This window comes from Bacillus rossius, chromosome 8 (assembly GCF_032445375.1).
Source record: "Bacillus rossius redtenbacheri isolate Brsri chromosome 8, Brsri_v3, whole genome shotgun sequence".
NCBI lineage: Eukaryota > Metazoa > Arthropoda > Insecta > Phasmatodea > Bacillidae > Bacillus > Bacillus rossius.
Window position 1 is genome coordinate 19,600,852 of NC_086336.1, and position 24,552 is coordinate 19,625,403.

Here is a 24,552-nt window from a genome sequence, read left to right on the forward strand (position 1 = left end):
AACCTGGGACCTTCCTCACAGCATGCCATCTCCTGATATTATTATAATAATAAAACTAGACCCCTCTTAGCTAATGGACTTTCCGGGGTTTTAGTTTTTCAAAGTCATGGCTATTTAACCTTACTCGGCTATGAAGTTTTAAATTTAACCCTCTTAAGAAAAATTTTTAAATAAAATGAGAGCAAGTCTTTGAGTGATGTGTAATATTTAACCTCGGTAACGAGTAAACTCATATGTTTACGTGATGCAAATACACTTATAACACGAAACTTGGACACAAATTATACGTAGATTTCTTAAAAATAAAACCAAGCGTGATAAATAAGGGCATATTGTGTTTTCAACTACATTTCTTGACGCGAAACACGCGTAGTTCCCGCACCCGCCGCTAGAATTCGCTGCCAGAGTAGCTACGTCGACTATTGAAACATTTTATTAGCAGACCGACATTTCAAACCATATAATGGAACGGCTCCGATGAAAGCGAAAAAAGACTTGGGGGAAAAAAATGCTATACCTTGGCTTTGGACCTGATCTTGTTAAAATTCACTAAACAGTTACACTATAAAGTTTACCTTTGGCTTTTTGAACTTTGGTTCGCGTCATGCGCCTCGGATCGCAGCATCGTGGCCACACATTTCCGTTCTCGAAATGACTCTTACCAAGCGCCGTGTACCGGGAGCTAAGACTGCCGTCTCCCGAGGGTGCAACAGGCCAAGCGCGGCTCCAGAAGGGGGGCGGTGGGGGCGTTAGCCCCTCCCGAGACCAATTTTATTGATTAGTGTATATTTATGTTTACTTAAATATTTAATTTCATATGTTAAACTTTTTCTCATCAAAAGTTGTATGGAGCCTCTAAGGTTCTTTATTGGAAACCTGTAATTTGTAAATAATATTCCAAGGCCAATATCTGACCACTTTCATTTTTTTGCAACTACGACCTTTCTTTGTGCGATAGCCCCTACCGAAAAGTAATCCTGAAGCCGCCATTGCAACAGGCTGTTGTTGCGCAGCTGCCTCCCGGCCCGGCATGATGCTGCTGCTGGCGCTGCTGCTGCAGCTGCTGCAGCTGAGCCCGCGAGCCGCCGCCTTCGACCCCGACCAGGAGGACTTCCTCAGCGACGAGGAGCAGCGCGCGCGCAACTACCTGGACTACGTGGACGCCGAGTTCGCGCGCCGCTCCACCGCGGCCGTGCGCGCCGCCTGGGACTACGCCTCCAACATCACCGACGAGAACCTCGCCCGCAAGGTGATTCTCTCTAATAAGTTTAAACCAACGCAATCTCTTTCTTGATTGAGATCAATTACTTTTTTTTAATTGTGATGTCAGTATTTTATGACGCGATAACGTCTTATATATCGATGAACGCCGGCTGCACGCACGAAAAATTGTCACGTTCCGCCTGAGCCGAGCGTGCAAGAACCGGCCAACCACCGTGCGAGAAAATCTATAATATCAAACAGGTTAAGGCGGGCTTTTTAACTAATTGTTCGTGTTTATATTTACACAAATTTTTTAAATTAAATTTGCAAAAACTGTAAATAATATTTGAAAATTAAAAAGTATGCAATTTTTCATCAATGGTTTCTTATGACTTTATCACGTAAAATTATCGTCTGTAAACCGAAAGCCCCCACCCCTTTTTTTTAAATTGTGATGTCAGTAATTTTTTAAATCACGAATAAAGTAAATTAAGGACGATCACTCTAAAAAGGCAGAGGTCTTACAAGCGAGATCTTAGGCTTGCCACTGACTAGTCGGAGGTGTAATTGTATAAGCGAGACGGGATTACAAGTGACGTATAAATAGGGGCCTGTTCTTTTCGCGATCGCGATTAAACGACGATAAACGCGAAATCACCGTTAAATACAATTTTTACGCGAAATCGCCATAACACAGCGTTTTTACACGAAATTTTGTATTAAAACGCGAAATCGCAGTGTTTTTAAGCGAAATTTAAATACTGGTTAAAAGACGTGTCTCGTCAATGGTAAACAAACACCGCAACATGGCCGCCGGACATTAATCATAAATGCACTAACGCAAACAAAAGCTTACACACGCTCACGTTATAATGTTAAACCCAAAAATATACTGTAAAAATATGCAAAACTACGGCGTTTATTTTCCTTTCCGGCATAATGTTTGGATAGATAAGACAAACAGGCGAAGTTTTAAAGCGTACGCACACCGCTCGGGGGACTGACGTCAGCTTGGAATAGCGACACCGGATAAATACAAAAGCAAGCAGATGATTGGGCGAACGGTGTTTGTAACAGCTATACGTGAGTGGCCATATCACGTCAGCCGGGGGCGCTGGCATAGGCTATAGTTGGAACAGCGTCGTAGTATCAAGCAGATTAAATCGCGCCAAAAAGCGGAAAAATGTAAACAAACATTAATTTTCGAATGGTGTGACGATGATGATTAGTAGGCCAACAGTTTTTATAGATTTTGTTGGGTCGTTACAACAACGCGGAAATACCATAACGCCGAATGTCAAAATTGACCACAAAGCCGAAATAACAATGAATGAATTTGTGTGTGTTTCTTAAATGTACCTTAACGCCAAAATACCACAATCAAACCTTACCTTACCTTACTTACCTTACCTTACCTAACCTAACCTAACCTAACCTAACCTAACCAAACCTAGTCTAACCTAACCTAGTCTAACCTAACCCAACCTTTGTGGCAGCCCTGTAATGACATTTTTCGGCGTTGTGGTACACAGCAGTTTTCTAACTGTCGTCGTTGTGATCAATTTGGCATTTCGGCATTGTGGTGCGTCCTCGATTTTGTTAAAGGGATTAATAGTTTTCCAGATTAGTTTATGGGAACAAACTAATAATCAGTGTCTAAATCAAAAGTATTGTCATATTTAAATATATATGTAACCTAATTGTTTAGGGTATTCAGTAATGAGTAGGTTCAAGTAAAATTATTTAACTTAAATAATTTTAGATATATTTACGGTAATACACGCTTTTTTTTTTAGTTTTTAGCACAGCTTTTGTGTTTTTAAGTGAATTTTAGCACCGCTTTTGTGTTTTAAAGTGAATTTTAACACCGCAATTGGTAATTTTTAATGACGAAATCTGAAAATTTTATTTACCACTTTCAGGGGGCCCTACGTATAAAGAATTTTTTTTTTTCGGGAGGGGTGTATTGAAAAAAATAATAAAAAAAATAATGAACACGAGTATTAAAAAAACTTCAATTTTTATTGACACTAAACGCTCTGACATAAGGGCATACAGAAGAAACAGTAGGCGACTCGACTTCTCCCACAGAAACATACTGTCTTCATTGATATTTTTTAAATGTTTTCTTAACTTCTGAAAAGGGGGGTGGGATGTATTCCTACCTATTCTACGTCAGCCACTGACGCTCATTATTGCTTCTAGTGCGGTGTCGCCTCTAAGAGCAAGACTGTAGACTAGCGTGCACGGGGCGACTATGAGAGTTCAGAGGTACCATAACATACGACAGGGGAAAAAAGATAAAGGTGAAATGCAAGTCTCTTGAGTGCTTCCATGAATCTGTACCGGATGTTCCATGGATAAAAATCATTCTAAAACATACGTCTTAAACATTTTCACTATTCTAAAAATATAATTTAAAAATGAAATATGGAAACAGATATACTCATCTACCCTCGACTTATATTTAAATGCTTATATTACTCAGATATCTTAAACAGTTTTCAAATCTCGCGGTTTCTTCTGAAGCTATGTACACCGTATGTGTGCCCAGGTTTGCAGGGTCTTTAAACAAACGTACCTAGCCGCGCGCTAGAAGTGATTACAGTTCTACCACAGATCACTAACTGCACTGCAGGCAGCGTTGCTGATGCCATCTGTGTTTTCGGCAAGTAACTTTATTGCTAAAATTATGATACATAAATTCGAAGGCCCGTTCCACAATGACACGGAAACAGACGGAACACGGAAACGAAGGCGGATTTCACGGAACAGAGCTTCTACAATAGCACGCAAACGGAGACGGACCCGAACGGACATGCTAAGCAGTGCTGAAGTTTTCCGTTTACGTTACTCCGTTAGACCAATAGGAGCACGTTATTTATTCACTGCAGTTGTCAAGCTACAGTTGCGCGTTCATGTTTATTAAGATATTAGTTTTGACTAATGTTGGTTTCCGCATTTCTCGACAACTTTTTTTATGCGTGAACAACAAAACACGATTTGTTTTGAAATTTGAATTGTGCACGTGGGTTTCATAATGACGAATTTTGATGAACTTTTAATTTTCATGGTTAAAGATATACCTGCTATATATGACAAGACGGAGAAGGACTACTTTACCACCGCCACAACGCAAAAAAAAAAAAAATAACGAATCGACTTACTATATTACCAAGTTAACAACCATCCATTTCGATTTAACAGGTAGTTCACTTGATACTCGTAGTTTTCAGTTACGTCACGCTCGCTCTTTCTTATTGGCCAAGATTTCTTTCGGGTCCGTGTATTGTAGAACGAGAAAAATATGGACGGAACGGAACAATACTCATTTTTCGTCTCCGTTTCCGTCTGTTTCGTTTCCGTGTCATTGTGGAACAGGCCGAAAGGTTTAAGTACAATAAAATTACAGGTTATGTGTAAGTTAAGCGTTTAGAAAATTAAACAAACCTTAATATTCAGTTTCGAGTCTTATTTAGAGGTTTCAGAAAACATGTGTGAGTAATATGTCCTGCAGCTGGAGTAGGAGTGTGGAACCGGAGCTACTTTTTACCATCATGGATGACCTTGACCTTCAAAATTAGGCAAAATTGCCAAAAAAAGACATAATTTTCCAAAAATCGCACAAATTTACAATTTATAAAGAAACATTTCCACCAAGAGAAACAAAAAAAAAAATAAGTTATATCCCTATTTAGAGGGAACGATTCCCAATTTAAGGAAAAACTTTCCGTTTTAGACCTCGAAAAATGCCAGAGACTTGAAAATGACTAAAAGTGGCTTAACTTTTAACCGTTGCAATAATCGTTACGGTGACCATCTTAAAAATCATTAATTACTATTAGAAAATTTTAGGAAAATTATAACATTTATAAAAAAAATTATATAAGTTATAAATAATATATAATAATAATAAATAATCCGTCATTTTGAAATTATAACTTCACGTCCGCCATCTTGGAAATTCGTAATTATTTAGATAAAAATTTGGGAAAAATTAAATTAAATTAAAAAAATTATTATATTACAATTTTATTAAAAAATTGTTTAAAATACGCACCTACATCACGAAGCTCGAAGTCCTCCGTTTGAACCAGGCGAGTAAAAAATAAAAATGACGATGGATCCTGCCTCCACGGAGGCCACTGACAGACTGACCTCCCACCACTAATACCAATGTTATATTATGGCAGCTAGTATGACGTCACGTCCGCCATATTGTTTTGGTCTGCTGGAAGCCACCCTCTATGATTATGTCATCACAGCCACACTCATGTTTTCGTCTGCTGGAGGCCGCAATATTGTATTATGACATCACAGCAGCCATCTTGTTTTTGTCTGCTGGAGAACGCCATATTAGATTATATCATAGCAGCCATATTATTTTCCTCTTCTTGAGGCCGCCATCTTAAATTATGACATCAGAATCGCCATATAGTTTTCGTCTTCTAGAGGCCGCCAACTTTATTTTCAGTACTTGATACTAAGATCGCTAGTGTTCCGTACTACACACGTCGTCTTATTATGAGTGCTGCCGCCATCTTGTATCCAGTATTCGATACAAGGAGCACTAGTGTCATAGTACACACATCGACGGCTAGAGTGTACTGCTGCCATATTAGTTTAATTTTTACCCGCTAGAGTGCATTAGTATTTATTGCTAAGGCACTCGCCATCTTAATGGTCGTCTTGGCCGCCATCTTGGAAATCCATAATAAAGAACCTAGAAATTATGAAAAATTCAAAATCTCATTTTAAATATCATTCATTAATATAATTATTGACTCATTTGGTTTCTGTCCTTAGTTCAATACTTAATCGATAAATAAAAACAATTTTATGTAAAGAATATTATTTAAAATTTATATGGTAGAAAGTTCTAAAACAGTCTTAAATTCCTCTACTACCAGTCTCCAGTAAGCCGATGATGACATATTGACAGTTTTATTGAAATGCTGTAATTATTCAGCTAGAAATTTTGAAAAATTCCAAACATCATCAAAAATTCACTCATTATTTTACTTATTGATTTGATCTAATATCGTATTTGTTTCGATTTTTGGTAAATGCAAAACATGTAATTAAATTATATAAAACAATAAAGGTACCATTATAGTGACAGACACAAAAATAAAAGAACACTTTTTTTACAAATAAATTTTATTACATAAATTCTACACTACTACAGACACACAATGTAATAAACATTTAGTTCTTCATTGACTTGGACTGACTAATTCTCAGTTCAAAGCGGTTTACTGAAGACAGAGACCAACCAGATCCTTTTCCAACATAATCCATTTCTTTTCAACAGAGTTTCTCGATACTGCGTTTAACAGAATGCTTCACATCTACGTGAAGGTAAATGAGAGTATTCACTGACTTGAACGCGCAATTATTCACATTATCCTCGAACGGATATGGTTTGCCTGCCATATACGCATTCCAGCCACAAATTATTTTTTAGAGATCCATGTGTGCTACTTTATCATGTTTTAATTGATATCGTCAAGAAAAGTACAAATGCCTTTTGACTTACTAAATGTATTAAATAATACCTATTAATCTTTCAACGTTCCACGAAATGCTTGTTTCACCAAGTGGAAGCCATTATCATTTATCTGTAATGCACCAAGTACAGTCTTGGGTTTAGATTCATTACCAGGCATAATCAAAATCAGTTGCTGAACAACTGTTTGTTTGCTTGTACGCACACGAGTCTCCAATAAACCTACGATTCGAAATGTCTGCAGTTAGTTTTCCAGTGGACACATGTGCTACACCTTTACAGTTTTTTTTTTTTTGCGTGCCGTCACAAACATTGCTGCTGTAATATCAATTACCGGTGTATTCTTAAGCGAATTATTCATTCGTTATTGTAGAAAAACCTTTATTATCTGCAACGCAACACGTCCTTACATGTCTGCAATTGTGTTTTCATATTATCTTTTCTGTCTAACTGCTTACGCATTTCTCACAGCCAAACATTTTGCGAGGAGGATTCTTAGCACATTCTTTCTTCTCGTGACGTCGAACATTACTGTTGTTTGAGAAAATATTTTCCCAATAACGACATCGGTAAAAAATTAAACCAATTTGGCGGCAGTGCACTCTGGAAGACAACGTGTGTACTACGTGACACTAACGCTCCTTGTATCGAGTACTGAAGACACGATGGTGGAAGCATTCTCTAGCAGACGACGTGTGTACTTACGTACTACGGGACATTAGCGATCTTGGTAGCAAGAACTAAATATAAAATTGGCTGCCTCTAGCGGACGAAAACAATATGGCGACTCTGATGTCATAATCCAAATGGCGGGCTCCAGCAGAGGAATCAATATGACTGGTGTGATGTCATAATCCAATATGACGGTCTCCAGCAGACAAAAAAATAGTGTGGCTGGGATGTCATAATCATAGATGACGGCCTCCAGCAGATGAAAAAAATATGACGGACGTGACGTCATACTAGCTGCCGTAATATATACATTGGTATTAGTGGTAGGAGGTCAGTCTGTCGGTGGCCTTTGTAGAGGAAAGATCCGTCACCATTTTTATTTTGTTCTCACCGGTTTTGAACCGAGGATTCCGAGTTCCATTATGTAAGTGCGTTTTTAATAAAATTTTTATTAAAATTGTATTAAAATAATCCATTTATAATTTTAAATTTTTACCCTAATTTCTAGCTAAATAATTACGAATTTGAAATTTGGCGGACGTTAAGACATAATTTCAAAATAACGGAATGTTTTTATTTATATATATATATTTATAAATTTTATAATTTTTCCCCAAATTTTCTGATAATAATTACGGATGATTAAAATTGTGACCGTTACGATAATTGCAACGGTTATATCACAATTAAAAATGGCGGCCATGACATCCTAATGGTAAAGGCCATGACCTCTGTTCCTAAGGGCGGGTTTTTAGGAGTGTTAAGCCACGGTTAGGAATTTTTAGTCAAATGGCATTTTTTTAGGACTAATACGGGAAATATTTTGATAAAAACTCCGCTCAAAATAGGAATTTTTTTTCTTATTTGTTGATATTTTTTGACGGAAATTATCCCCTAAAAACTGAAATTGTTTGGCTAATTTTGTCTAATTTTTTTTCACATTTTGTGTAATTGTTTCGAAATTTTGGGCAAATTTTGAAGGTCAAGGTTATCCATGATAGCCGCCGTGTCGTCATAACCCAAGATGGCGGATAGTGGCTCCGGCTCCACACACCGACTCTAGCTGAAGGCCATCCTTACTTCCTTACTAATATTATAAATGCGAAAGTAACTCTGTCTGTCTGTCTGTTTGTTACCTTTTATCGACTGAACGGCTGAACGGATCGTAATGAAATTTGGTAAGGAGATAGATTATATCCTGGGGATGGACATAGGCTATATTTTGTCTAAAAATATAAATTTTAAACGGGTTAAAAAATTATATATTAATTTTATGTAATGTGTGTCATAGATATACAAACTGTTAGTGTCATTCTTCTATGTCTGCCGAGAAATAGCTTTCAAGCCATTGCGTTACGTTTTGCTATTGTAAGTAACTAAGTAGAGAGTAAGAAAAAAATAAAGATCTTGACAGTTTGTAGTGTCGCCATATTTGTTTCAATTTTCAATACCGTTTTTGTATATTACAATTTAAATTGCAGAAAAAAATAATGTTTCATAGACACATAAATAGTGAGTGTGTGTCATTTCTCTATGTCCACGAGGTCTCGCCGCGTCAATTTTCTCCTTGGGGCGAACCGGTCCGCTTATTTAAATAAACAGCTTTTATCGTTGAATGGTTTCATGATTTATTTCATGAAAATCTGCTCTCATAAAAAAGTTAGTTTTACAGACATTCAATAGGTGTCTCGCTCTCTCTGAAGATCAATCTATGAATCGTTACAAATTTATTTCCTTTATTTTTTTAGTTTGATTTGATACAATATGATTTCACTAAAAATCAATTTCTACCCATTCCTATTTTCATTTCCACATTACGAAGTTTCACTTCTTCCACGCGGAGGGACTCCACGCAATATTTTTGCATGCAATTAAAAACTATTTTTTAATGATGCCAAAGAAGTATAACTTCTCATGCGCGTACCTAAGTACACGCACCCATTTTTTAAATTTAATTTCTTATATATATATATATATTTTTCTCCCTACCTAGGGCACTCATAATTCTTTTAAATTTCACGTGTATGTTTTCAATGTCATTCGAGTTGTACAATTTTTTTTTTCAAATTGGTCATTATTTATACTTTGTTTAATTTTGGAAACATACGTATTTTAGGTATTATGACAAATAAAAAAAAATTAGTTTCACTAACATTCTTAGGTTCTTATTGTGTTGATTGTTTCAAGTTTAATATTATGTAGGTACATACATTCTTAAACTTATAAATTTCTTCGAAATTTATTCATTATATATGTCAATATTGTAATTTTTTTACAGTACCTACTTATTTGCAAGGAGTTTGGTTTAGTGTTTATAATTTATCTGCTGAGCGTCAAGAGTCTTAGGGCTGCTGAGACCGAAGACCTGAAATATTTATCAATTATGTAATATATTGTTGAAAAATTTGAATTTTACTATTTCAGTAAAGTTGATTTTTTTTATTAATTAGAATAGTTACGTGTAATTGCCATCTTCCTTTATTTCATATTAAACATTATGTTTGGTTGAGTGTGAGATAATTTTATTTATGTATGCTTTAATTTCATTTAATTTCTTATATATATTCTTACCTACCTACTTCTATTAAATTTCAGGCGGATGTTAACATTGTCATTCCAGCTGTATAATTTTTTTGTCAAATTAGTTGTTATTTATACTTTTTGTTTCATTTTGGACTATGTTTTTTTTTTTACTTAATTCAAAGTTTTGTGGTGTGTACAGGGAGTGATATCTCTATTAATTTCTATACTCCTTTGGATAAGCGGAATATTTCTACCACAGTTTTACATATAAACAAATCCTACAAATGTTTGAAACATTATGACAAATAAAAAATAGTTTCACAAACATCCTTAGTTTTTTTTGGTGTGTATAGTTTGAAGTTTAATATTATGTATGTACGTAAATTCTTAAACATACAGTTATTATTAATTTATTTAGATAATTATTCATAGGTAGGTAATAAGCTTTCTATTTGTCAATATTGTTATTATGGTAGATAGGAGTACAGTAAATGCCTACATTCTTATATTCCTTTATATCTCTTTCGATTTGGAGTGTTTCCGAGTCATTCGTGGTCCTCGAAAGTTTAAAATTTTTTAAAAATCTATCTCTTTCGATTTTAAGTGTTTTCGAGCCATTCAGGGTCCTCGAACCCCCCGCCCCCCTCTGGGAAAAATGCCCCAAAATTTCGATAATTTCAGGAATTTCAAATATATATTCTTTCGAGATGGAGTGTTCCAAACCATTCGAGGTCCTGAACATCCACTTTCCGCAAAAGTGAAAGCCCCAAAATTTCGAAATATAAGAATATATATAATTGGATGTTGGCATGTATGACGTCGATAAATTCTTACACCGTTTGACCGATCGCCATGAAAGTTCGCACATCAAAGTGTTTTTATCATGGAGAAGGTTTATATGCTAACCATTTTTTTTTGTAACTCGCCGCTAGATGGCGCTGTAGCGCATCAACTTCTAAACCTTTCAACCGATCGCCATGGGTAAACAGAAAACCATAGGTCACAGATACACAAACAGTAATTATGTGTCATTTATTAATGTCCACCACACTGGAAATATCGCTATCCATTCTGCTGTAACTCGCGGACAATATATCACCCGGTGTTCAGCCCGGGCAAAGCCGGGTACTGCAGCTAGTACGATTATAAACTACTTGTGTGTAATGTGGAATCGATAAAAGCTATCCGCAGCTAAACGGTCTTGCCACGCTAATGGCTGTGTCGTCAAAGAATTGTAAGTGGAACAAACATGTGCCAAATATTAATGCAGTTACACCACTCTCTTACTGATCGTTACAATGTTACGATTTCAACATTATACTTTCTACGTTGCGCTACTTTTCGTTATGCTCCGATGATGTAATCGCCTTATCAGCTGCAAAGAAGTTTAACGTTACTGTTTTCTGCTATAGTAATTTTGTTATATTACACTATTTGAAATTCTTCCCTAGTTTCTTAGTTTCGCAAGCACTGAAATACGTGATACTGAAACACATTGGGACAGTATCTTCAGGTGGCATGGTAGCAGTTGCGCCTTCCTAGGACGAACATGTGTCCATGGGTGTAAAACGGAACATCATTCCACGGGTTCACAGGTTGTCGGTAGTGCAGGTAGAAGATAGAATTATGGCGTTGAGCCCAGTAGCATGTTCTCCGAGCTGGGCAGATGCAGGTTCCAACGGGCGGCTCCAGTTAAACTACCCCTCCTCCTCCGCCCCACCCACATTCCACCGTGGGGCCACTTCCGGCCGGAAATGCCAGCCTCTCGGTATTAGCGCGCCGGGACGAACCTTGCAGCGATCAGCGACGCAGGGAAACACGGGCAGAGGAAGAAAAATAATATGCACGGCAGAAGACCGAAAATCGTTTGACCGACAGGCAGTAGACCTAATACAGTTTTGCCGAAAGTCATTTAACCAACATGTTGTTTTGCCAAAAGTCATTCAACCGACATGCAGCAGATAAAGTTATTTTTCCAAACTTCTTTTAACTGACATGCGGACATGAGGTAGACCGACAGTTGTTTTGCCAAAAGAACAACAACAAAAAAAAAACATTCAACCAACATACAGTAGGCCTGAAGTCGTTCAGCAAAAAAAAAATATATATATATATATTCAGCCGATATGCATTAGATCTAAAGTAATTTTACCAAACAATATTAAACAGACATGCAGTAGACCTACAGTCAATTTGCCGAAAACCGTCTAACCAAAATGTCAATTGAACGATACTACCTTTTCATAAAGTAGTTTCTTTTACATTTCGGACAAATGACATTCGGTTTACTGACTGCTGTTGGTTGGTGCTTATGTTGGCGATTAAAAAAATCACCAATGAGCCAAACATTTTTTTATTAAAACAAATAAAATAGATAAAAATAAAAATGTGTTAAGATACTGAACACGTATTTCAGAAGTACCACGTTCGAAACCCGGCCATGATGTCCTGATCTCGGTCATCCATGGTTTCCCCAAGTTTCTCCGTACGAGTGCTAGGGTGGTTCCTTGCATCGTCGCTTCTTTCCTAGACTTACATCAATTATGCAGTCATGTGTTACCGTCTCTAATGCCCCTGCTGTCGCCGGGAACATAAGTACACTGTAATAATTTTTGTAAATAGAACAGAAATATTCTTGTGAAATTACAAATGTATGGATATTTGTACATTTACATGAAAACATCTGTACCGATACAAAATAGTGTTCGCATTTGTACTGTGTTCGGATCCTTAGCGGGGCATTTATGCTTTGTGTTGTCCCAGTACCTCCAACAGTTAAAGTTATTTGTCGACCGTCCCTGCATAGCTTCCCAGTATTAACTCCTCATATTAATAAGCATAATTAAACAAAATAAAGTCAAATTGTTGAATATTCGATTATATTTTCCACGTTTTTTTAAAAATATTCTTCAATGAAACATTAATTAAAATATAAAATTATGCACCAATTTTTGTAATAAATACCCAGTATTATCTTGAAAAGCTTATTTCATATGTGCAAAAATAACCATAGTAATGTGGTCTAATAAGTTACAACATCATTCTAGTAGTATTCCGAACTATTTCTTGACCACTGGGTTTCGTCGTTACCCGTGCAAATATTTGTTTTTACTTATACTCACGGCTACATTGTTAAGGATAATGGTAAGAATTATGGCAAACAAAAAACTCACTTGGAATAAAACCCGTTCCATTTTTGAAATAAAGTAACTATTAGGGATTCTTCAAAACTAAGACAAACATTAAATTATTCTGCTGGTGAAAACGTATAACTATAACTTTCAAGTTTTTTTTCTGCTTGGGAAGACTCAGAACCTATGGCGGGTAGCAGCAGAATAGAAGGAGGCTTAAGATGCATCACAAGAGAACTTGTTCGCTAGGGTACTTAAATCAGGTGGTTATTTCATAAAAGCGATTGAAGATTATGCAGTGTGGTATTTAACGCAATGTAAAGTAAAACTTACATAATTTTTACAAACAATCTCTTATCGCAATTTCCACAAAATGTGTTAATCATCAAACATAAGTATTTTATTTACTAAGTGCAATGAGTAAACATATAAATATGTGTCCTCGTTTACGCAGTAAAAATTAACGGAACGCCACTTGATGTAAATAAACTTATTTTCATGTAGGCAAAGAAATATAAAATTTAATAACATATCTTACAACTGTGTCACAATTTCACGTACATAATTTTGTTGTGTATTACAATGAAAAAATACAATAATTTTACACCCGATCACAGATACAAAATAACATGTTATTCATCCAAGAAGCTTGTTTATCAACGTTTTTTTTAGCACAAATGCCACCAAATATTTTTTTCAAGCGGTGACTTAGGAGTGAAAAAATGTTTTTTTTTTTAATTTATTAAGTTTTTCAGAGTTTTGAAAAGGCTTCTTTTAAAGTTTTTCGAAGAATGTCACTGCATGGATAAATTATGGAAAAGGTACCGTCAGCATTTTTTCTAAGTTACATAAATGCATCCAGAGTACTAGGTAGTATTTAATAAGTTTTCGGTTTCGTAGCCTAGTTTCTGGTACGAGTATCTCATTTTAAGTATTCGAAAACATCTGTAGCCAGCAACGTGTGCCAAAGATCTGAACTCGTGAATAAATAATCTTGTCCACAGTTACGCTTACCAGTGCCACAATAAGTTCAGTTAATCTTGAGATTTTCAAAACACGTTCATCTGACCGCTTGTATTCATGATTTAAATTACGTTCACTGAATACTGAAGCAGCAACATCTCTCCTGGTGTCTAGGTGATATACAGCTACTGTACCTGTATGACAAAGCTTCGAATTGCTGTCGCTGGCTTAGAAAAGATTTTTTTTAGTTAGTAACTAGGTGCATTAGACAATTTGTATGAGAGTGAAATGTCTTGTGATTGTATCCATCCCACCCGATTGAAAATAACTTTCACATATCATGTAACTATAAAGCTGTGTTGATATTTCACCTCCACACTGCACAAGACCTTGGCAAACCATCGCAAGATTATCTTCTCAATGAAACCTTATATTGCGTCGTTACCTTGGGCTGACAGAACATCATCATCACCGTCATAGTTATCATCGTCATCGTCGTCATAATCATCAGTAACTATTTTCATATTTTATTTATTTTTTTACTCGTCTGCAGCGAGGTAATTAGAGACTGAGACATTCAACACAATTCAAGGAAATTGGAAGAGTACTAGGCAATGATCATCGTTATTTTAACTTTAAATTAGAACAGAACCGAGTAGTCACGAATGCTTGACAAAACTCACTCGAAATATAGAAGATCTTTTCATACACTTACTTGAAATAAGATACACGCGAAATTGGCAGGATCGTTTTAGATAGGCATTTTAAAAAATTGGCAGGTAAACAATCTTAGCAAGTGAGACTAGGTATTGGGTGCTGCTGCTAGCTCCGGACACTCACGCGCTTACTTATGCTAATGCAGTGTCCCGTAGTCGGCAAGGCCGTTGGAAGGCCATGGGCGGTCAGCATCCGGGTAATGCTAATGCCGCTAGCCGGATCACAGGCGTGGCTACGATAATGCCAAGTTACCATCTGCGTTTCAGGGCTATTTTTCTTAACCGGGATCTCACTGCAACTTTTTTATCACGCTTGCAGGCTTTTAGGAGTTGTCTTGCTGCAGGGTTAATATATTATAGAGGTACATTATTAATTAAAAAATCCATAAAATAACTTTAATAGTGTCTATCTAACAGTGAAAAATCTGTGTAATGTAACGTGTCTCAGATTCATATGTTCTCAAAAGTAGTAGGCTACTGGGGGTGCCCATTTTCCCAATGCCACTTATAAAGAAACACATAAAGTATTTTTACGAACACTGACAACCCTGTGGCGTTTTGCTCAAACACTGTAGGTGGACCAACAGAGGCGGACGGATACGTAGACAATTGAAACTAGTTTTAGAACTGTCGGATGTAAGGCTAGTTCCGTGGCCTGTAGCGATAACGTGACTAGTAAACCCGACACCACGCGTGCGCCCACAGTTGGAGGTGTCCGCCGAGAACGCGCGCTACCAGAAGCAGCAGTGGCAGGAGACCATCAAGTACCACTGGCAGTCCTTCAGGGACGCAGACCTGCGCCGGCAGTTCAAGAAGTACGCGGTGCTTGGCACGGCCGCGCTCTCCGAGGAGAAGCACGACAAGGTACGTGTGTCTCCGAGGAGAAGCACGAGAAGGTACGTATGTCTCCAAGATCGAAGCACGAGAAGGTACGTGTGTCTCCGAGGTCGAAGCACTAGAACGTACGTGTGTCTCCAAGGAGAAGCACGAGAAGGTACGTATGTCTCCGAGGAGAAGCACGAGAAGGTACGTGTGTCTCCAAGGTCAAAGCACGAGAAGGTACGTGTGTCTCCGAGGAGAAGCACGAGAAGGTACATGTGTCTACGAGGAGAAGCACGAGAAGGTATGTGTGTCTCCGAGGAGAAGCACAAGAAGGTACGTTTGTCTCCGAGGAGAAGCACGAGAAGGTACGTGTGTCTCCGAGGAGAAGCACGAGAAGCACGAGAAGCACGAGAAGGTACGTTTGTCTCCGAGGAAAAGTACGAGAAGATACGTGTGTCTCTGAGGAGAAGCACGAGAAGTTATATGTGTCTCCGAGGAGAAGCACGAGAAGGTACGTGTGTCTCCAAGGTCAAAGCACGAGAAGGTACGTGTGTCTCCGAGGAGAAGAACGAGAAGGTACAATTGTCTCTGAGGAGAAGCACGTTAAGGTACGTGTGTCTCCGAGGAGAAGCACGAGAAGGTACGTGTGTCTCCGAGGAGAAGCACGAGAAGGTACTTGTGTCTCTGAGGAGAAGCACGTGAAGGTACGTGTGTCTCTGAGGAGAAGCACAAGAAGGTACGTGTGTCTCCGAAGAGAAGCACGAGAAGGTACATGTGTCTCTGAGGAGAAGGACGAGAAGGTATGTGTGTCTCCGAGGAGAAGCACGAGAAGGTTCGTGTGTCTCCAAGGTCAAAGCACGAGAAGGTACGTGTGTCTCCGAGGAGAAGCACGAGAAGGTACGTTTGTCTCCGAGGAGAAGTACGAGAATGTACGTGTGTCTCTGAGGAGAAGCACGAGAAGTTACATGTGTCTCCGAGGAGAAGCACGAGAAGGTACGTGTGTCTCCGAGGAGAAGCACGAGAAGGTACGTTTGTCTCCGAGGAGAAGCATGAGAAGGTACATGTGTCTCCGAGGAGAAGCACGTGAAGGTAGTACGTGTGTCTGTGAGGAGAAGCATGAGAAGGTACGTGTGTCTCCAAGGTCAAAGCACGAGAAGGTATGTGTGTCTCCGAGGAGAAGCATGAGAAGGTACATGTGTCTCTGAGGAGAAGCACGAGAATGTATGTGTGTCTCCGAGGAGAAGCACGAGAAGGTTCGTGTGTCTCCAAGGTCAAAGCACGAGAAGGTACTTGTGTCTCCGAGGAGAAGCACGAGAAGTTACATGTGTCTCCAAGGAGAAGCACGTGAAGGTACGTGTGTCTCTGAGGAGAAGCACGAGAGGTACGTATGTCTCCGAGGTCGAAGCACGAGAAGGTATGTGTGTCTCCGAGGAGAAGCACGAGAACGTACGTGTGTTTCCGAGGAGAAGCACGAGTAGGTACGTATGTCTCCGAGGAGAAGCATGAGAAGGTACATGTGTCTCTGAGGAGAAGCACGAGAATGTATGTGTGTCTCCGAGGAGAAGCACGAGAAGGTTCGTGTGTCTCCAAGGTCAAAGCACGAGAAGGTATGTGTGTCTCCGAGGAGAAGCATGAGAAGGTACATGTGTCTCTGAGGAGAAGAACGAGAATGTATGTGTGTCTCCGAGGAGAAGCACGAGAAGGTTCGTGTGTCTCCAAGGTCAAAGCACGAGAAGGTACTTGTGTCTCCGAGGAGAAGCACGAGAAGTTACATGTGTCTCCAAGGAGAAGCACGTGAAGGTACGTGTGTCTCTGAGGAGAAGCACGAGAAGGTACGTATGTCTCCGAGGAGAAGCACGAGAAGGTATGTGTGTCTCCGAGGAGAAGCACGAGAACGTACGTGTGTCTCCGAGGAGAAGCACGAGAAGGTACTTGTGTCTCCGAGGAGAAGCACGAGAAGTTACATGTGTCTCCAAGGAGAAGCACGAGAGGTACGTATGTCTCCGAGGTCGAAGCACGAGAAGGTATGTGTGTCTCCGAGGAGAAGCACGAGAACGTACGTGTGTCTCCGAGGAGAAGCACGAGTAGGTACGTATGTCTCCGAGGAGAAGCACGAGAAGGTATGTGTGTCTCCAAGGCCAAAGCACGAGAAGGTATGTGTGTCTCCGAGGAGAAGCACGAGAACGTACGTGTGTCTCCGAGGAGAAGCACGAGTAGGTACGTATGTCTCCGAGGAGAAGCACGAGAAGGTATGTGTGTCTCCAAGGCCAAAGCACGAGAAGGTACGTGTGTCTCCGAGGAGAAGCACGAGAAGGTACATGTGTCTCCGAGGAGAAGCACGAGAAGGTATGTGTGTCTCCGAGGAGAAGCACGAGAAGGTACGTTTCTCTCCGAGGAGAAGTACGAGAAGGTACGTGTGTCTCTGAGGAGAAGCACAAGAAGGTAGGTGTGTCTCCGAGGAGAAGCACGTGAAGGTACGTGTGTCTCCGAGGAGAAGCATGAGTCTGGATGTGTTATCTGCGTGAGGGTCGCCGCGAACGGGAGGACGTGCCTCACCTACATATCTTATGAACCAATCAAGTAAATGTTAATTTAATTTAATTATTTTAATTTTATTATCTTAAATTATATGTTAACCACTTATCCACAAAAATTTTTGCACAGTGTATTAAAGTGATAATTAAACATTTATAATAACCAAGAAAATGAGAACATCTAAATAAATAAAAAAATACTGGGGGTTAAACATGCAAAATATTTATGCATTATATGTACTACACCTGATGTCACGAAAGTTAAATTAAGAATCAAAAATGAAAATTATTTTGGAACTATGGACAAGATTTATAGTTAAAAATGAATTAAAATATTATTTTCACACACGCCATTGGTGTTTTATGTTGTCACAGAAAAACCCTCAGGATTCGTGCAGGCAAGGAAATCAGTAAAACTGGGAAAACTCAAGAAACTCAAAGTTGTCTTCAAAATTGTAAAACATAGGAAAACCAACAATTTTTTTATTAGAAAGTATATGAGTACGTTTCAATACTAGCATTTCCATTAATGTAGACAAACAGTCTATAGTTTAGTTACAAAATCACATGTAATTGAAAACCCTTCTGTTTTAAAAATTGTATAACGTAAGAGATACAATCAAGAAATCAACAGCGCAATGATTTAATGATTTGAAGCACGATCAAATGTTAATAGTTATTAGTCTGGTCAGGAATAATAATGTATTTTTTGTCCCAGTTTGAACAGCTATAGTGGTTTTACATATCAGACAGGCTTTATAGGTTGCGTAGCATAGATGGAAATGATAGTGCAGACTGTGTATTGTATAGGAAAATATTTAATTGGTAGTTTGTCATTTTATGTGGAGTTAAAATGTTTATAAAAGTATTTTAATTCAATTTATTTATGTTTTCTTGCAAGATTGATTGATAAGTCACGAAAAGGCAATGTTTGGTTGGCAAAGGTAAAACTCAGGGAATTTGTTTATAATAAGAGTATAAAAACCCCGAGAAATGGCCATTGTAGAGGTTTTTTTCCCCATGACAACCAACGTAAACTAGCAATGGATTATCTCCAATATATATGTTAAATCAATATTTCTCTTTGAAAAGAGTTTTCAAAGAACGTACAAGCCAAAATTGCTTCCGACGTCTTATAATTAGCGCCACGATTATTGTGCGGATTAATTGGATAGTAAAGTATAGAATCACACATATGTTTCACATTGATGATGTAACTACAGTGTTCTTGACACGCCACTGCCAACCTTCAGCCAGTTGTAAAGAATGAGAAGTGGTTACCCAATTCCACGTAACTCGCCAAATCTCTAAAAAGACCTGTCTATGTAAAAGCGAGCTTAATGAATCCACGAAAAAATCGTGGTTCTATCCTTAGTAATAGAGTTCACGTATATATTTACTATATTTTTCAGTACATAGTATTTTTTTTATAAATGGAACAAAAATATTCATGTAAAATTACAGATATTTGAAGATTTGTACTCTTACATAAAAACAACTGTACCACAACAAAATAGTGCCTGCAGTAATACTGGGTTTGGAATCTTACCCGGACATTTATGCTTTGTGTTGTCCCAGTAACTCCAATAGTTAAAGTTATTTGTAAACCGTCCCTGTATAGCTTCCCAGTATTAACTCCACATATTAATAAGCATAATAAAACAAAATAAATTATAATTGTTGAATATTGGATTATCTTTTCCATCTTTATTTAATTATGCTTGAAAGAATAATATACAAAAATATAAAATTATGAGCCAAATTTTATAAGAAATACTCAGTATTAACACGAAAAATTATTTACTACATGAATAAATTACTATCCATATGTTATACAAAGCTACAATATCTTTCTTGTGGTATTACAAACTATTTCAAGTCAGCTGGTTTCCAAAGGAATTATTTGTAAAAGTATAGCATTTTTTTTCTGTGTAATGCTGAATAGAAGCACTTCTTTATTTAAAAGTTTAAATGTTGTTTTACCAACTGAGAAAAAAAAATCTTGGACGTATATTGTTTTCTTACGTAAGGGCGATATTTAAATAAAGTGTTAATATTTGTCATTATTTTGTAATTTTATCATGATACAGTTTGGATAATCAAAGCAATCAAATGTTCAAATATTTTGGAGCCCTCCAAAACCCTTATCTGGCTGTCATTGCACTAAAAAAATTTAATTTAAATTTGCATTCATGGTTTTAGTATTTTTATTTCCCGTTTATATTTATGGGCTGTAGTTTTGTACATTTTAGAATATTTCATTGTACTAGCCTATTATGTATAAGCGCCAGTATAGTTTGAATTAAATTTTTCTTTTTGTTTGTGTTAAATAAGTCATTAGTGGAGTGTCTCTTTCCATTCAATAAACCATATACCAGAGAAATGTTTCATAACTGGAACCAGAATCACATTAAGGTCCCTTTAGAAAATATCTTTGTATGTAAGGCTGAGAAAAAAACTGTGTCTGAAAATAAAGTATCTAAAATAAAAGCCAATATTTAATTAGTTTTTTTAGTTAAATTTAACCCAAAAATTTTCAGTTTTAAAGTTTCACTTGGTTTTGTTGATTTATTATGAATTATAAGGATATATTTTACTGCGAACACGTTAAGAAAGAATAACTTTGTAATGTTTTAGTGCAATACTTAATGTTTTCAAAAGATTACATTAATTTTTTTAATAGTTTATGGTTTGGGCGTGTTTTTTTAAATAAATTAATGGAATAATTTTATTTTGCAGCTGGAAAAATTAATAAGTGAAATGGAATCGATATACAGCAAAGCGAAGATCTGCGACTACAAGAACTCCAGCAAATGTGATTTAAGTTTAGAGCCAGGTGAGTATAAGTATGTAGTTTGAGTCCACACTATTAATCAACACCTCCTCCACCCCAAAAAAAAAAAAAACACAAAAAATTGGACGCGTGCACTTATGTACACGCGTTAGACGTTATAATTACTTGGCGCAATAAAAAAACTAACTTTAGTTTTGCATGAAAAATATTAATATTAATAAAATAATAAAAGGACTGGAGTGACATTTTAAACTCGTAAAGTATGAATGAAATCAAATAAAAAAATTTAAATTAATACTAAGTGTTCAATATTAATATAAACATGTTTATATAATTAATAATTTAATTTAATAAAATATTCTATATAAATTTTAGTGAAAGGTGGAAATAAATAAATATACTTAATGTTTAATGTTTATTCATATTTATAATTTTAAATTATTTTTTAAATAGTAATGAAATAAATTATAATGAAAATAAATTAAAAATACACTTATATAAAAACACTTGAAACATTTTATAAACCCAATTTATATCAGTAATATTCACAACAAATAAATGTTTTTAATAATATGGACCAGAATTTATATATATCACTAAAGTAGAAGATTTAAAAGCACATAGGGGGAAGACGGCGCAAGTTGACGATGTTAAGAGTTCGCCATTTTGTACAATTTTAATTTTGGAAATACGATTTCCTTCTTTCCAGACACGATTAGAATAGTCTTTTGTTGTGATGTAACTATGTACATGGAAAAATCTATATTTCTATATTATCTCAAAAATTCTGCCCTTTAAAAATTTATTAATGCAAATGTGCCATCTTGCCCCGTTACCGGGGCAAGATGACTTTGACTACGGGGTAAGATGACATTTTTGACACAAGTTTAAACATATTTATTCTTAGAATGCAAACTACTGTAAACTAACTAATTTATCATTGATACATGCTTTTTTTTTTACATAATATATGGCATGTTATTAAAGGCTTGGTTTGTTGAAAATTACAATTAATAGTTAACTTACATAACTAATTCAGAGTTGGTGTTTTTATAAACAATAATCGCACCCAAAGTTTCCTCCTTCAAAGTTCGAGCAATCCTCGTGCCACCATGTGTGGCATTTGCAACACTCGATCCAGTCTTCTGATGGAGGGTCGACATAAATCTCATCACACAGGACACTGCACTTCGGATATTTGAGCTGAAGTCATGCCTGTCAAAAGTTGAAGCTTCTTAGATTTTTTTCGAGAATCCAACTTCAGTTTCTTAGTAACAGTTCCTTTTTTGGCATCTCGAGACTCTTGTCTTTGTTGCTTCAAACATTCTTGTTCTATCCTCTGAGATTTTCTCTGAACCAGCATCGCTTTCATGGGTGAGCTTGTGATGACACTTGCACATTGCTTATGACTTATCCTTTTTCTCACATATGGTCTTTCTTTAGGCAATGGTTTGAAATCGAAAACACTTTGGCACAGTTTTGGCTGAACAGGAGTAGTTTTTCTTATAGGCCCTATCTTAATGAGAGTAGCATTTCTTGAAAGTCCTGGCTCAATGGGAGTAGAATTTCTTGAAGGTCCTGGCTCAATGGAAGCTGCGGGAGAAGTATTTCTTGAAGGTCCTGGCTCAACAAGATTAGCATTTCTTGAAGGTCCTGGCTCACCGGGAGTAGCATTTCTTGAAGGTCTTGGCTCAATGTGAGTAGCATTTCTTGAAGGTCCTATCTCAACATGTGTAGAATATCCTGAAGGTCCTGGCTCAACTGGAGAAAGATTTCTTGAAGATCCTGGCTCAATGGAAATGTCATTTCTTGAAGGTCCTGGCTCAATTGGAGTAGCATTTCTTGAAGGTCCTGGTTTTTCAGTTTTCTCTGCCTGATGTTCATTAACTGCCCTTTTCATAGCAAGATCATGATCGGTGGGGTTCGCTGCAGCAAAATCATGCTCGGCAAACACAAGGGGATCATAAGGCTCGATTCCACATTCTCGGAACCCATTGACTGCATTACCGACTGTAGCTGTTTTAAATATGCAGTGCTCAGTAGCTCACCAATTTTTTTTTGTCAGTTATGGCTTGCCCTGGATTAGTGACCATAAAGTTGTCACAAGCTTGACTGTAATAGGTTTTTAATGGCCCAAAAAAGGAAACATCCAGCGGTTGAATACGATGGGTAGTGTGGTGTGGAAATCCGACCATAACGATATGATTTTCCCGGCAAAAGTTTATAGCCTCCAGTGTTACGTGTGTTTTATGGTTGTCAACAAGCAACAGGACATGAAATTCACTGGTTGGTTTCACATGTAGTTTGAAATGTTTCAAAAACAACACAAATATTTCTCCATTGCTCCAACCATTATCACTGCAATGCCCAACGGTTCCCGGAGGGGCTCTTTCCACAAGTTCAGGTCGCTTCCGTTTTCTTGAGAAAACCAAAAAAAGGGGCAGGTAATATCCGCAAGCATTAATGCAACAAATAATAGTAACATTTCTTCCTCTCTCTGCCGAAACGATGTTGGCAACTCTCTTACTTCCTGTGGGTGAAATAACCTTTGGTAGCCTATTAGGTACAGTGGAAAGTGCAGATTCATCTGCATTGTAAATGGCATAAGCTGGAAATCTATGTTTTTCCCGCACTTCTTTCAAAATTAAGAAAAACTTGTCAACATTTGGCTTGTTAAAGCCCATTGCTCTGGCAATGGATGTTGTTTCTGGTCTCCGAAAACTGAACTTACATTTTTTCATAAAACTAGCCAACCAATCCTCACCTGCCATCCTGGTATCCACATTGAACGGATGCGAAATTCCACTATATTCTGCAAAGTCAAACACAAGTCTTCTTTGCTGCTTTGTCATCCCAAAATACATGTTATCCATTGCTGTCAAGTAGTTCCTTAAATCTTCTAGCTGCTCTTCAGTGAAAACTTCTCTAAATCTTCCACCATTAATAGGCATTTCCTAGAAAAAACTACAATTAGGTAGGCTAAATACATTTAATTAGAATTTTTGTTTAATGAAAGCCTGTAGGGCATGAACAATTAAGACACAAAGACATGCATTCACAGACTCACCAACGCACACACAGATATATGTTTTAAATAAAAATAACCAAATTCTTACATCATCGTTTTTCTTCAAACGGCGACGCAGTGTTGCTTCAGGAGTGTGATAAGCATTTACTGCGCGCAAGCAACTCATTCTTCCCTCTTTAACATCTAACAAAGCCGCAGCCATATAATTTTTGCCCCATTCTCCTCTAGAGGACTTTTTTTTTTATAATTTCTCACCATATCTGGAACATAATTTTCCAGAAATTATTAAAATATTGCAGAAGGCAGATTATAATATTTATCATTAAAAAAATTAAAATATTTAATGTTGAGCCCTGAATTTTGTAGATTATAAAGCACAGAAAATCAAACAAAAGTTATAAAAGAGTTGCATGTGGATACCAAATAATAAACTGTAAAAAGCACTTGGGGCAAGATGACGAGTCGTCATCTTGCCCCAGTCAACTTGCCCCGATCAGCAATGTTATTAGTATTGGATTTTTTCGCTAGGAAAAAAATAAAAGGTTAACAATATATAGTGGTTAAGAAAAGTATATTGTCTTAGGTAATAATGTGTGGCATTGAATAACCACATATCTTACTTGTTTGTCCATGAGATATTACTTCGAAGTTCTTGAA

At 37.2% G+C, this 24,552-nt stretch overlaps 1 protein-coding gene across 2 annotated transcripts in view; it reads left to right on the top strand.

Moving 5' to 3' along the window:
• Window positions 1-24,552, top strand: part of LOC134535560 (angiotensin-converting enzyme-like) — a 186,496-nt gene that overhangs the window by 111,788 nt on the left and 50,156 nt on the right. For both annotated transcript variants that reach the window (XM_063374744.1, XM_063374745.1), the window contains exons 2-4: window positions 1,014-1,249; window positions 15,423-15,581; window positions 20,813-20,909. In XM_063374744.1, the coding sequence (XP_063230814.1) occupies window positions 1,031-1,249; window positions 15,423-15,581; window positions 20,813-20,909 (475 nt within the window). In that variant the 5' untranslated portion in view covers window positions 1,014-1,030. The remainder of the gene's footprint in view (window positions 1-1,013; window positions 1,250-15,422; window positions 15,582-20,812; window positions 20,910-24,552) is intronic.